Genomic DNA, 15,386 nt, shown 5'->3' with positions numbered 1-15,386 from the left:
ATAGGAACATATGCACAGCATGTGGATTAGACCTTTCCAAGTCCAGATGGGAGATTCCACAGAAGATCTGGAAAATAATCAGGCTAAGATCTTGTGGCACTTCCAGATCCAGATGGACAGGCAGATATTGGCCAATCAACCAGACACTATGGTAGTAGTAGAAAAGACAATAGATGCAGTGGTGCCAAGTGACATCAAAATCAGGAAGGAGTATGAGAAAATGGAGAAGTACCAGGGGCTGAAGGAGGAACTAGAGAGGATGTGGATAGTAAAGACCAAAATAATCCCAGTGGTGGTAGGAATATTCATCAGTTTGATTCCTACACTGGGAGAAATGGCTCTGATAGATCCTGGGAAGAACATCAGAGCTCTCTGCTCAGAAGAGTGCAGTGCTCTCTCAGGAGCAGCTAAGTTGCTGTGCAGAACCTCAAACTCCGAAGACTCTGGTAGAGGACCAAAGATTAAAGAAGGCACATACCACCTATATGGACGAGTCTGTTATTTCATTTTAGTATACTTCTTTATTTATAGTGAAACCTAGAGGCCACATCAAAGTTTTCCATAGTAGTTTCCATTGGTACATTGTTTCTCTCGTTTCATCTCTATTCATACTGCATCTACTGTAAAGGAACGAACGTATATTCTCAGAATATAAAGACTGTATACACCTTCTATCACATCCCATTTGCATAAGGCATGGAGGGATTGTCTATTGCTGCTTTGAAAATACATCCATTTTTTTAAAAAAAATCTAAAGCCATTGCAATTCTGGCTTTATTTATGTTTTCAAAGGAGAAGTGGCCAATAAATAAATACCAATTTCTTTTCTTTTGATTCATCCTAATTTTTCTTTCTGATCTTAATCACCTCTACCGCATCATGCCTTTTCTACAGCGCTTCAGGCAATCCTTCACCATTCTGCTCCTCAGACACATTGTGGAAGTGGTTAATAATGTGATAAGAAGGGACATTATTGCCTCTAGTGAAAGTTTTAACTTTTAATTTCAACCACTTATGTCCTTTGGCAATTATCACCACTTGGCTTTTTCCTTTTCCAGTAATAAATACTTTTTTTTTTTTTTTTTTTTTTGCTATTCTACCTTTGTGTAAAAGGGAATGAGGAATCTGAGTGCTATGCTCACTCTTTTACCACCAAAGATATCATCTTTAGTTCAAATGTAGGAAAGAATAAATTACCTGATTTTGATGCCTCAAATTAAATTCTTTTGATCTCTCCTTCACTTAATGTGATACTCTACACTGGCCTTAAATCTTTGTAAAGGATGTGAGAAGTAGGCATTTCTTTCATTGTCTATTGGCCTTAGTTTGCTCATAGTTGAGGAACTGTTCCTGCTGTTCCTTCACAGAAAGAGGATTTTATAATTCAAGTTGTATGTTATGAAATGATGCTTTTAAAGTACTGGATTGGTTTGGGAGATTGTGACAACCGTGTTAGTGTAGGAAGACTTTAGGTGCAATATCCCAAAGATGCCTTTTTTTATGAGGCAACTGGGTTGTCTTGTTTTTCCTTTGAAGATGTTTTGCTTCTCAGCCAAGAAGCTTCTTCAGCTCTTAACTGGATGGTGGGGAATGAAAGACTTCATATTCCTTGCAGACAGCTATTCATTTGCATTCTTTTAGCAAGTCATTAAAGCTACCTGGAGGCTTATCTGTGTCTTCAGGGTCACCTGAATAGTGCAAATGGGTGTGGAGCCTTCTTGGAACTATTGAAAGCACTGTGTTGTAGACTGGAGATAGGACAGAGGACAGAGAGGACCTCTGGTTTGAAAGAGGGGTCAAAGAGGCCATTATGTCAAAATTGAACAGCCTTCTCTCAACAGAGGGGGGGGGGAAATACGACATCATCTATCTCCGGTCTACAACAGAGTCCTTTCAACAGTTCCAAGAAGGCTCCACATCCTTTCATTCCCCACTATCCAGTCAGAGCTGAGGAAGCTTCTTCTATGAGAAGTGAAACGTCTTCAAAGAAAAATAAGAAAGTCCAGTTGGAAAAGCATCTTTGGAATAACTATGACCTGGATGACTGAGAACCTCCATAGACATTTAGATGCAATAATTGCCTTGCACAGGAAGATGTTCTCTTCTAATCTTTCAGTTGTCAAGCACAAAAGACCAGACCCACATGGGAAGATCCAATTAAACTGATTTATTGCTAATCATGCCTATGCACAAGAATCTTCTCAACTAACAGTTAGCACCTGTTTGGATTTAGATAAGGATCAACAGAATTCAAGAGGGGTTGGACTTTGTTCACTTGTGGCCATGTAGGGATTCTAGGCTGATCCCTCTTTTAATTCCACCTCGAGGTTCTGCACTCCTTCTCCTACATCAGCTCTCTTACTAATATTACAGATTTTGACCTAGTTTATAGTTGTTAAATTATCATTTTGCTGCAGTTGTATATGAACTTTCTTGGACTGCCAATGTTCTTCAGTTTCAGATCAGGTGGCACAGCAGTTCCTCAGTCTTCTTTATATGCACTGGATTATAATTCCCATTATACGTTGTGGAGGCTTCTGGGCAACCTTTAGGATGGGTTGGAGAGGCTACTACTTTGTGTTAGTAGGGTAGTAAGTATGATTACTATTCAGTGTGCCTGGAACACCACATCTGAAGTGCTGCACCGTTTCCTAATCTGTTCTTATTTGAAGAAAGTGAGGATCTTAACACTGCATTCCTTCACTTCCCCTGACCATTGTAAAAAAAATATATTTCCCTCTTTTTGCAGTGTCTTTTCTCATTAATGTAGATATATTCCTGGGATGAGAAATGATGTTTCTTCTAATTATGGTTACATATAGTTAATTTCCTTTTTAAAAGCTTGGTGTGAAAGACAGTTACTTTTGTAAAGCTTAGGGGGGGGGGGAAGTGATATAGCTGATGTTCCTGTTGCCGTAGCAACAGATTTATTTATTAGGCTCTGAAATGACATGAGTTAATATACCACATACCTGCTGATCGGCAAACTCTCCTTATTTCAGCTTCACTTGACAATTAAGTCCTGGACAGCTACAGCCAGGGGTTAATGTTACTCATTAGGAGAACTAGGTCATTACTGGGAAATCAAGGCACTTACAGTAGCATGAATAAAATACAAAATTCAACACCTCCACGAGTGAAGGGTTTTTATGTTAATTAACCTTATTTTCCTTGCATGGAAAAAATATTTCATATGTGCATATGACAGAGGATCAATTAATTGAAAAGTAAGCATTTGCTGCTTCCCTCCCTCTCCTGGTTGTCTTCATTTCCTTTGGAAGAGTTTCATTATTTTCAGGAAAATTCTTATGTCTATATGATGAGTAAAAGAGGATATTAAAATTAAGAAGGGAATCATCATAGAAATCAGCTTTATCACAAGGGAACGAGAAAATAAAAGCCATGGAAATGAAAATAAATAAGCTTTGCTAATACCTCACCTAAGGAACAGCATACTGTATAAGCTCAACAGAGCTTGGAGATGTTCAGGGGTATCATTCTAATTCTGTCTGTTAAGCAGTTACGTACTTACAGTATCTGACCTTCAGAAATTCTAAATTTGAATAGCTAAATATATGTTTGGGATGGTAACTATCTTGTTCTCAGAAAAGTTTTCAAAAAGTTTAGCAATATAATACATTTTTATTGTGTATAGTTTTAGGAGATATTACATATACTATATATGCCATATGTTTTATTCAATTATCTGGCAAGTGGCAAAATGAAACTCTGTTAAATTTACTTTCCAGCATTTTTTGTTCTGATACAGAATAATTATATTCTTTAAATTTCCTTCCTTCCTAAAACATTTTTGCCTGAAAACTATGATATATTTCAGTGATGGCGAACCTTTTAGAGACCGAGTGCCCAAACTGCAACCCAAAACCCACTTATGCATCGTCGGGTGCCAGGTGGTTGTGGCCCATTGGGTGGGCGTGGCTGCGGTGGTAACGGCAGACTGGGTGGGACTAAAAAGTTCAATCAATCAATTCCAACTTTACAAGATCTTTTTTTTCCTGCGAGAAGTTGAAATTGACTGATTGATTGAATTTTTTTTTTTTGTACACGGTGGTGGAGGCCTAAAGTGAAAAGGTTTTATAAAACCCAGCTGAAGGCCTAGGACTGGGGTGACGGCGCGGGTGCCCACAGAGAGGGCTCTGAGTGCCACCTCTGGCACCCGTACCATAGGTTCGCCACCACTGATATATTTCCTGAAAGCAAGTATGATCTGTCTTGAATCTAATGAAATGCCTATTATACTCTTCCTGATGTTCTTAGCAAAGTTGTTATAGATGTTCTCTGAAGTCTCTCTCTCTCTCTCTCTCTCTCTCTCTGTGTGTGTGTGTGTGTGTGTGTGTGTGTGTGTCCTTATGTGTACTTCACTTTTTTCTTCCTTATCTCCAACTCTCTCCCTCACTTTAATGTATAGCAGTACAATAGCAATAGCACTTAGGCTTATATGCCACTCCCTAGTGCTTTACAGTACTTTTTGGGTAGTTTATAGAGTCAGCCTTGCCCCCAACAATCTGGGTCCTCATTATACTGACCTCGGAAGGATGGAAGGCTGAATCAGGATTGGGCAAAGTCAGCCTGCAATGCACTGTGCCATCATGGTATGATTAGCTAATTAACCAATTTTTTTTTCAAGTGTTGCAGCAGCTATGATTCCAAGAGTGGGGAGGGTGCCACTGGTGAGGATCTTCCATGTGAATGTGGCTGTTACCAGAAATGTTACTCTGCAGTTGATTGGATATGAACATCTGTTCCGAAGAGTAAAATTCAGGGACAAAGAACGGATTCTGCTGATGCACCACCAATTTAGCTGATCAACAACATCATCTTCATGAGTTTGAGCTTGAGCACCTCAGTGGACTGCCTATGAAAGTGTAGCACATTAAAACCATTACTAAAATCAAATCGTTAATTAGCAGAGACAGCCCATATGATAAGACTCATCAGTCAGAATAAACAATTAATAAGAGTTCCTGTCTAATCTGAAAAAGTATTTCTTTATTATCCCAAGTAAGGTAAGATCTAATATTTTAAAGCCTTATGTTAAGAGAAACCCCAGACTTGAGATGGGGTACTCTTTCCTCAGGTTCTTCTTCCTTAATTTGTATATATTTAGTGTTATTCCAACAGTGTATCTGGCTCTAGTTTCTATGTTATGATGCAAACTCTGCTGGCCTCAGGAATATTCATGGGGATTTTTTTTTTTTTTAACTGTTTAAAGCTTTTTCCTGAATGTCCCAAAGGTGCTTTTTCTAGAGGCAACTGGGGTTTCTTTGTTTTTCCTTGAAGACATTTTCCTTCTCAGAACTGAAGAAGCTTCTTGGATGAGAAGTGAAACGTCTTCAAGGAAAAACAAACAGAGTCCAGTTGCCTCTTGAAAAAGCACCTTTTGGACAACCGTGACCTTAACGACTGAGAATCTCCGTAGACTTTTTCCTGAATGGAATACAAGAATTTGACCTTTTTTCCTAGTCATTTCTAAATCAGTGTAAACTAATTATTTTCCAGTCACCCTTTCCCAACATCCATATCTCTGAACTTCTCTATTTTGAGGAAGGTTAAAATAAACCTGCAGAGAGTTGAAAATAGTATAGCACTTTTTTTTTATTCTGATAAACAGAAAAGTGCATCCGTGTAGAAAAGAAGGTTTAATCTAATAAAATCAGTGACTTTTATTATCTGTGGTTCTGTTACCTATAGTCTCACATGGTTGGTGGATACTGACCTCATTTTCTGCAGTAAGGGTTAAGTGTGTTTGCATTTTTTTTTTTTTTTTTTTTGATGCACAGTTCTGTTTCAAGGAAAACATAGGTAGCGTTTTGTAAGTATTTTATTCAAGGGACAAAATGGCAAATAGGATTTTAAGTATGCATGAAGTATGTTTCTCCCCCTCTCCAAGATCTTGTTATCTGTGGTTTCATTAGTTGCAGTTGTTGTGCTGGAACAAAACCCTCACATATAACAAAGGCCACCTGTATTCATACTTAACTACATTTGAAAGTTACTTGAAAACATACCGCACAGAATTGCAGTAAGCACGCTCGGTTACTGATTAAACCTTATGTTTTCTACTCTTGGACATCACCAATTCTGGTCCATAAATAGCAACCACTTTTTTGCATTGCTTTACAAATTTTACCTTTTACTGATTTTATTATGTCTTTGTAAATCACCCAGAGTCTTTAAGAATTGGGCAGCAAACAAACAAAATTTAGTAAATTATTATGTGTGGGGCAATCTATGGTTAGATTCACAATCTGAGACCTGTGGAACTTAATAATTCAAGCCCTAATCAAAGACTTAAGAATTACAAAGGTAGTATCTAAGAATATAGACAGTTCCAAGCAGGATGGGTTTGTTTGTAATATTAGGGTTAGGGTCTGGTAAATTCAACATTTCCAATATCCTTTAGGTATTGCTCCCTGTCATGATTGCTACATGAGCTGATATTGTTACGATATCAGATTTTTTTCCCCATAAGCATTCAACATCAGATTATTCCAAAGGTGTTTTTTTCCAAAAGGCAACTGGAGTTTCTTGGTTTTTTTTTTTAAATGTTTACTTCTCATCAAGAAACTTCTTCAGTTCTAACTTGATCTGCAACTTCCAGTATTTCATAATTTTTTTTGCAATTGTTTTTCCTCAATCCTAGCATCATCCAGAATAGCAACAACAACGAATTAGACTTTCTTCATTTTGGTAACTGTTGTATTAGGCATGATATGAACAAGTTGCCTGTCTGTTTGGATCTTAAAGTCTCAGAAAAATTTAACCCGCTCATTTTCTAAAATCCTTTTCAACTTGATGGTCCCGGTGGTTTTTACTGCATTCAGATCCAAACCTCTGATGAATTATTGAATAATTCTGGCAACTTAGTCAAGACGTTGCTTGAGGTCAGTTTGCAAACTTTTGCTGTAGCCACTGATGAAATCGTCAGTTGCTTCATTCTTTTCACCACAAGGCAGAATTTGCAATTGTTTATTAGATGCTGAATTTTTGCCTTCATGCAATTAGTTAACTTGTTCTTGAGCCAGTAAAGTAAAACCTTCAGTGTCTTGCTTTAACACTCCTGATCTTAATGAACACGGTATGGGTTTTTAATCTTATTTTCCATCTATATTATTCAAGTATTAATAGAATAACAGAATTGGAATGTACATTGGAGGTCTTCTAATCAAACACCCTGCTCAAGCAGGAGACCCAATAACCATGTCAGACAAATGGTTGTCCAATCTTTTCTTAAAAACCTCCAGTGATGGAGCACCCACAGCCAAGCTGTTCCACTGATTAATTATACTCACTCTCAGGAAATTTCTCCTTATTTCTAGGTTGGTTATTTCCTTTATTAGTTTCCATCCATTGCTTCTTGTTCTATCTTCAAGTGCTTTGGAGAACAGGCTTCCTGACATAGAGTTCGCAGCAGATTTTTTTGTTTTTTTTTGCACCCTATTAGAGAACAATCTGTTACTGCCTAGGATTGAACTCTCAAGCTCCCAAATGTGAGGTGAGCATCTTCACCTCTAGGCCACTGTGCCGTCTCTCTGTGTGTGTGTGTGTGTGTGTGTGTGTGTGTGTGTGTGTGTGTGAAAATCTTGGAAGCAAAAGCTCTTTGACCGTGCATTGGCTTGTTCTTCCAATTAACAAATTGGTTTTCATTTTTTTTCTTTTCCATATTCAGGCTTTACCTTTGTGGTTTTCAAGTGTTTTCCTTGATTGACTTCCTTCATCCAAAAGTGCGTGTCTTGTCTTCATGTAGTCATTCAGGCCATTCTTTTCTTCCTCTATAGTTTGTTTCATCTGTAGGAATTTTCTGTCTTTTTCTGACTTGGCAAATTCAGCAAATCAATATCACTTCTTGGATGCAAACCGTGATGCATTGTCATTAGTTTTCTTGTCTTCCAATTCAAGTTATCAAGTTCCATCTGAGTGCAATTAAATCTTTCTGCCACGTATTGAATTACAGGAACTGCCCAGATATTAATGGCTTTAATATTGTTTTCACCATTTAGATTTTAGTTTTGATTTCAAAATTTATTAAATTTGATAAATTATTATTTTCTTGGAAGATTTCTTCCACGTGAGCATGAAAATTGGTATAAAATGTTTAGTTCTTTCCAAACTTTATGTAGGTGCTCAAAAATTGAAATAATGTGATTTAAGAAAGAAATCACAAAGCACCTTTCTGTGCAGGATAAAAATCACTGGAATATAGTTCAGATTCTGCTTCAATCACTTAATGTTTTGTCCCCAAAGGCCACTGTGGTTATAAAGTAGGATATCAGGTGATAACAACCTTAGCAATAAAAATTCTGTCACTCCCAGTTGCCTTCATTAGCCAAATCCTTTCCCCCTTCTCCCTGCAGTCATTAGACGAGGACCCACTCTGATTGGTCCTTTCCAGCTCCATGCCTTGGTAAGGTAAGAGACAATTTCAGGGGTCCTCAAACTACAGCCTGTGGGCCGGATGCATTTGCCGGGCAAACAGTGGTATAGTGCAGGGCTTTTCAACCTGTGGTATGCTGGTACATGGCAGGTGGTACATGTCCCTGCCTGGCCTAAATAAGTATAGCAGGGGGGAGGGAATGAGCTAAAGCGGCACAGCGCAGGACTTGCCTTGAGAGAATCATCGGGAGTTGCAGGGCTGCTGGGGCCAGACAAAGGTCCCAGGATCAGCACTTCCAGCACACCCGGAAGAGAAAGGAGGAGGGGGATGGAGACAGGGGAGGCTATAAAAGCAGGCAGTTTTGGCGGGAGAGGGAGAGAGATAAAAGATGCAGCCTTGGGAAGAGGAGTCAGATGGAGCTGCACTGAAGAGAAAAGGGAGGGGGGAGAGAGCAAAGGAGATAAAACAGGTCAGCCGGTAGCCGATCTATAACTTCGTGACAGCCATCCATGCTGGGCGTGCACACAAATTGCAGTGAAAAACAGGCAAGAAACGCATCTGGGGAGGAGTCAACCTCCACGAGGAACGAAGAAAGGCATCATTAGCTGGAGGTGACCAGCAATTGGCCCTCGCCCACTTCACACACCTGGCTCTGTGGGTTACGGGAGAGGGGACACTGCGAGCAGAGAGAGAGTTGGCAGATGCCTTTCTTCATTTCTCGTGGAGAGTGACTCCTCCCCAGCTGCATTTCTTGCCTGTTTTTCTCCCTCCCTCATCACAAATATTTTCCCGCCACTCTGCTCTTAAGGTTGTGTGGCTCTTGTCCAGGAATTTACAGTGGCCTTTCAAGTGATGGCCACTGGCAGCATGGGCACTGGCCATGCTGGCAACTCTTCCCCCTCCCCATGTCCCTTCCTGGACACGGAGGGAGGAAGGAAGGAGATAAGAAGGAGGGAGGCAGGGAAAGAAGGGGGTAGGGAAGGAGGGAGGGAGGGTGGAAGGAAGGAAAGAAGGAAGGAAGGAAAGAGATGAAAATGAGAAAGAGGGAGGCAGGGAAGAAAGAAGGGGAGGGAGGGAGGGAGGGGGTGAGGGAGGGAGGAGATTGGAATGAGAGGGAGGGTCTGAGGGAAGTCCTGCCCTGCTGCTCTTTTACCATCCCCTTGCCCCCTCCTTCTGGCCTATCCTGGTGGTCTCCCATCCTATTACTAATAATGCTTTGGTTATAACCATTATTTTTTTTCAAACTATAGTCCGGGCCCCAACAGTCTGAGGGACAATGCTGGCCCCCTTTTTAAAAAGTTTGAGGACCCCTGAACTAATTATACATCTAATTTATATAGTTGCTCATTTCGTCCTATTTTGGGCTTTAAATTATAGAATATACATGCTCAGTGTATAGTGCAAATATATTTGCTTCTATTCAGACCATCCACAAATTATATAAGTTGATAATAAGAACTGAAAAGCTAAGGCATCATCAGCCATTATTATTATGATATCATTATTATGATTATTATCCTTTATTATTATGATTTTTGCATGTACATCAGCAGCTTATGTACCGGAGACAAATTCCTTGTGTGTCTAGTCACACTTGACCAATAAAGCTATCCTATTCTATTCTATTCTATTCTATTCTATTCTATTCTATTCTATTCTATTCTATTCTATTCTATTCTCAGTCACTATTAATGTGGTGTTGGATTTTCTAAATGTTGTCTTGTTTTAATTACAAGCACATACTTGAAAGTGAGATTTGGCTGCTTTATTTTCTGATGCTTGGAAAAAAATAAGTTTCTCATTGTACATTCATAAGGCAGTATTAAAATGTCCATTTTCCGCTTCTCTTCATTCTGAGTCCCCTCTACAACTGAAATAAGAGGAAGCTCCTTTGTTAAATGTTTTAAGAAGATTAAGATTGACCTTTTAAATATTGCTTTTAGCTTAGCTTATTTATAACTCTTTAACACACTCTGGGCCTTCAGAGAGTTGCATACATGTCAGTTGTGTATAAAATTATTTTGTATCATGATATATCTTAGGAGACATCATCCAGTGGAAAATGTGAATTGGGAGATTGTTAGTTTCTGATGATCACTAAAAGGCAGTAGTTTTATATATGCTTACTTCCAGTTTATGAAATGCAAGGGGCTTATTTGAAAATAAGCGTGGCTAAGATTGGATTCTAAATGCCTAAATCCTAATTACATAATTTATTTTTTATATGCTTTTTTTGCTGGACAATGAACACCAGAAAAATCTCCATTTTGCTCCAGTTTAAAACGTGCCATTGCTCCTAAAAGCACTTTGACACTGAAAGATGGGCTGCTTGATTATCTGGCTTATAGACATGAATGATTCCAATCCATTTTGAATCTGGAATTATGGTTTTAATTTGGGACATAAGCATTTCCAGAGGAGACTCCAAAACTATTTATTTAGAGTGATTCTGAACCTGTTATGGAAATACATAAAAGGTTTAGTGAATTGCCTTCCACACCAAACCAAAAAGATGTCTGCCATCTGCTAAGAGTATTCTGTTCCACAGAGCTTCAGGCACAAGGTACCAACCCATAGCAGCTGCCCAGACCCTGTCCATTTTCAAGGCTGGCTCACTGCTACCTTGAAGGTCTGTAAGATTTTTAACCAATTTTTATAATGCACTTATTTTATAATTGTCTTATTTATGTTGTGGGCCATCTCAAGGTTTGTATGGAGACCATGTATGAATTATGGACATAAAAATAAAGTAAATAAACAATTCAAAACTCAAGGTGTGTTCTGTTTCATTTTAAGGGAACACGATAAAGATCCTGAAAGCTTCTTTAAAGTGCTGATGAAATTGAAAAAGATGGAACTGAATTTTCATGTCTCTGTCCTTGGAGAAGCCTTCAGGGATGTTCCAGGTATTGTTGGGCTTAGTTTGTGAGATATACATATTAACTTAGGCATTTTTATATATATTTTGCATTTACAAATATTACAATTCACTAATTAATTTTCTTTCAGTCAAAGTGAGCAATTGGGATAAGATATGAACAAAAAAATAAAACATAATTATGAACTGTAGTTTTAACTGAAAACTTAAGACTACTATCTTGTGAATCTCAATTTGGAAAGAAGACCCACTGAGCTCAATACAATTTAACTTCTGACTATTTGTCCAACTGAGTATCTCAATCTTTTATTTTTTAAATGAGTTCCACATTTGTGATGGAATTTTATATGTTTAGATCAATACATAAACATTCAGAACGGGAAAAAGAGTATAAACCCTGTTTTAAGGTTGAACATGCTTCAATAAAAATAATATAAACAATTAAATTTTAGGGAAGAGAAATGTAAAAGGATGAATACACATAGGCAGATAGTAAGTCATGCAACAATTACAGAGAAAATGCAAATATGCATCACATGTCTTGTAAAGATTGCAGTATGTACCATTAAGAACAATATAACTCTTACTACAATTTATTAGAAAACAGTAAACTGATAGGGAAAATTCCTGTACAATCAAATTGCAGCAAGTAAACCTAGACAAAGTTTGATTTTAACTATTATTGTTTGACAGAATTCAGCTGCATCTAAACTTCCATCAGTCCAACTTGTGAAATACAACTCCTTTTAGGTTTCTAACCATATAGTAGAGTTATGTAAAAATGGAAGAAGGCTTATATCTACTTTATCCACAATATAGATTAGTAAAGAATAGAGTCTTATAAATTCAAGTGAAGGTGGTCAAATGTAATTGTCCAACACACACACAAATTAGAAAAGTAGAAACAAGAATAATCAATCCAGGAGGAAACTGAGAATGATATATGAAAATAAAATAGTGAAGCCAGCATGCCACTAATAAAAAAACCAAAATAAATAAAATTAAGGGTCTTATGAAAAGAAGAAATAACTCAATACTGCAAAAAGTTTGAACTTGAGCAGCCAGAAAACTAATGTAGGGCATCAAGATTGAAAGTATAAAATGGGATAGGTTGAAGGTAAAGGGGAAGACAAAGAACAAGTTGTGGTCTAAAGTGGTAAAAGTCTAGGATAAAAAGATTTTGGCAAACACTGACAAGCAAATTCAAGTATGCCCCCCCCCAAAATTAAGAATGTGATTTTAATTAAATGATGCCTACCCATCCTGTTAGATCTGGCAAGAGAGGTGTGTGCTGGATCCTGTCTACAAGAGAATGTCATCTGTCTGAACCCAGGAACACAGCCCCTTCTACCATTGCACCTGCCCTCTGGAACATTATCCCTTCAAAAAGTAGATTTGCCCTAACTCTGCCCTGTGAAAACAAGGCATTAAAAACCTGGTTTCGCCATTAATCCTGAGACTGTGATAGCATGGAGTAAGCCTGTGACATAGCTTCTTTGAGTGGTGATGGGTCTTCTCAACAGTTATTTTTATGTTATTGCTCTTATTTTTTTAACTGTAATTATTGTTTTTATTTTATTTAGGATTTATTTTGTGTATTTATTTATTTTATTTTAGAGCCCTGGTGGCACAATGGTTAGAATGCAGTATTGCAAAATAACTCTGCCCACAGCCGGGATTTCGATCCTCAGTGACTCAAGGTTGACTCAGCCTTTCATCCTTCCGAGATTGATAAAACGAGGATCCAGATTGTTGGGGGGCAATAGGCTGACTCTGTAAATGGCTAGGTGAGAGTGCTGTAAAGCCCTATGCAGCGGTATATAATTGCTATTTTATTTTATTTTATTTTTGTAATTGTGAATGATCCAGTGTCATAAGATGGGTGACCTGTACATTTACTAAATATAGAAATTCTGAGTTTGTTGCACAGAAAAATAAATTCCAAATCAAATAAGGCTTTTTGGAGGGAAGGGCAAGAGTTCTAATGGTTTCTGTGCTTATAATCCCAGTACTGGAGTTTTGTCTTTTTTTTATGTTAGCAGTTTTTTTTTTTTTTAACCAAGTTTTTCTTTGTGGATCTATCACCCACAGATGGTCAAAATACTAAACACTCCAGAGAAAGATTTTGTTTGTATAAGCTGTCTTTTTCAGGGGAATAAAAACTAGATTCAAGTATTACTGAGATAAAGATAATAAAGTTTTGATTCAACAAGTCAAGGTCACTTCTCAGAAAGTCTGTTTCAGCTTTTAGACCATGAGTAAGTGTCTGTTATGTTTACAATATCATAAAATTAGTTCAGTTTAACGTTCTAACCATTTGTTTATTGTACCAAGGGGCATATATTAATGTAGTGAAAATGCACTTTTGTAGCTCGGAAGGTTCTCTATGTGCTTATGAGATCAAATATTATATTTATATGAGTTTGATGGGAAAACTCCTACGACTTTCAGATAGCATAATCCTTCATTCCAGCCCTCTGCAATTGCAGACACCAGATTACAGTTAGGGCGAACATATTCTGATGATCATCTAATTGCCCATTGAAGTGGATAACAATAACTTACATTTCTGCTTCCCAATCCAGAGAATATTTGCTTGCTTTTCCCTCTGCAGGATTTTGCATTGAGTCCTCCCTAGTGATGGTTTTTCTTTCTTCTTTTAAAAGAATTTTACAATAAGGAAAGCAAAGAAAAATTGGAATGTTCAAAAGTTGCCAGTAATACACCTTTTTTTCTTTGAATGGCATTTTCCTTATTTGTTTTATTTGATCTAAACCCTAGCTCTCTACTCTAGTGAATAGGCAGCTAATTAGAAGCTAAATCAGAGTATTAAAAGTGAAAGGCATAATTTCAATGTAAAGTTAAAATCAATTAACAGTTAAGAACCTGGTGAAAGAGATCCTTTTTTTTACAGTTTTTAACAGGGGCCAAACACAGTTCCCAAAGGATGACATTCTATAGTATTTAACAGGCAAGTCAAGGAGGGCTTCTATAAATCAGATGCAACAAAAACAGCTCATTAAAATAATGAGTTTTAAAATAGTTTTCATTATTGGGCATAGATAAAGTGTGATTGCCAATACTTTCTTTTTTTAAATTAAAAAACTGCTAGTACTATATGTTGATCTATTTGATGGGAAATATGAGGTAAATTTTCATAAACCTATAGTGGAAGAGAATGCAGGTCTGTACTCTGGAGTTCTCTGACTTGTGAGCCAGTGTCATTGTTCTGTTCCTTTAGAGCAGAGGTAGGCAATCCAAAACACTCAAAGAGCCACTTGGACCCGTTTCCCACCAAAAACAAAACACCGGGAGCCGCAAAACCCTTTTGATATCTAAAATGAAGATAACACTGCATATATCCTTTTTTACCTTTATTATAGGTGTGTGTGTGTGTGTGTATGTATATATATATGTGTGTGTGTGTGTGTGTATATATATATATATATATATATATATATATATATATATATATATATGTATAATATATATATATGCTGGAAAATTTGCATAAAAATACGACTCCTGGGCATGTCTATAGTACAAATAAAATACGAACACCAGGAGAGTATAAATATAAAAAATATACTTTACTAAAAGCTGCCAAGCTTTCGTTTGGAAACTCCAAACATCATCATCCCTGATGATGTTTGGAGTTTCCAAACGAAAGCTTGGCAGCTTTTAGTAAAGTATATTTTTTATATTTATACTCTCCTGGTGTTCGTATTTTATTTGTACTACACACACACACACACACACACACACACACACACACACACACACACTAAAAATAAAAGTAAAAATATGACTCTTGGGAATATCCATACTATTAAAACAATGATCACCAAGAGAATGCTTTAAGAGACTAAAATTACATACACACACAGGTAAAAAAAGGATATATGCAGTGTTATCTTCATTTTAGATGTCAAAAGGGTCTCTCTCTCTGTCTCTCTCTCTCTCCCTCCCTCTCTCTCTATCTGCCCTTGGTCTGCCACTCCTCTTTCCCCACTCTCTTTCTTTCTCTCTCTCTTTCCTCTCTCTCTCTCTCTCCCTCCCTCCCTCTCTCTCTCTCTCTCTCTCTCTCTCTCTTTCTCTCTCTCTCTTTCTCCC

At 37.5% G+C, this 15,386-nt stretch overlaps 1 protein-coding gene across 7 annotated transcripts in view; it reads left to right on the top strand.

Annotated features, from left to right (window-relative positions):
- GTDC1 (glycosyltransferase like domain containing 1) overlaps nucleotides 1-15,386 on the top strand; it is a 269,468-nt gene that overhangs the window by 229,524 nt on the left and 24,558 nt on the right. For 6 of the 7 annotated variants that reach the window (XM_039338239.1, XM_039338236.1, XM_039338237.1 and 3 more), the window contains one exon: nucleotides 11,192-11,301. The exons of the other annotated variant lie outside the window; for it this stretch is intronic. In XM_039338239.1, the coding sequence (XP_039194173.1) occupies nucleotides 11,192-11,301 (110 nt within the window). The remainder of the gene's footprint in view (nucleotides 1-11,191; nucleotides 11,302-15,386) is intronic. 7 annotated transcript variants of the gene reach the window in all.

Source organism: Crotalus tigris, unplaced genomic scaffold (genome assembly GCF_016545835.1).
Source record: "Crotalus tigris isolate CLP2741 ecotype Arizona unplaced genomic scaffold, ASM1654583v1 scf7180000017694.5664430, whole genome shotgun sequence".
Taxonomy (NCBI): Eukaryota; Metazoa; Chordata; class Lepidosauria; order Squamata; family Viperidae; genus Crotalus; species Crotalus tigris.
This window is presented reverse-complemented; position numbering and strand designations above follow the sequence as displayed.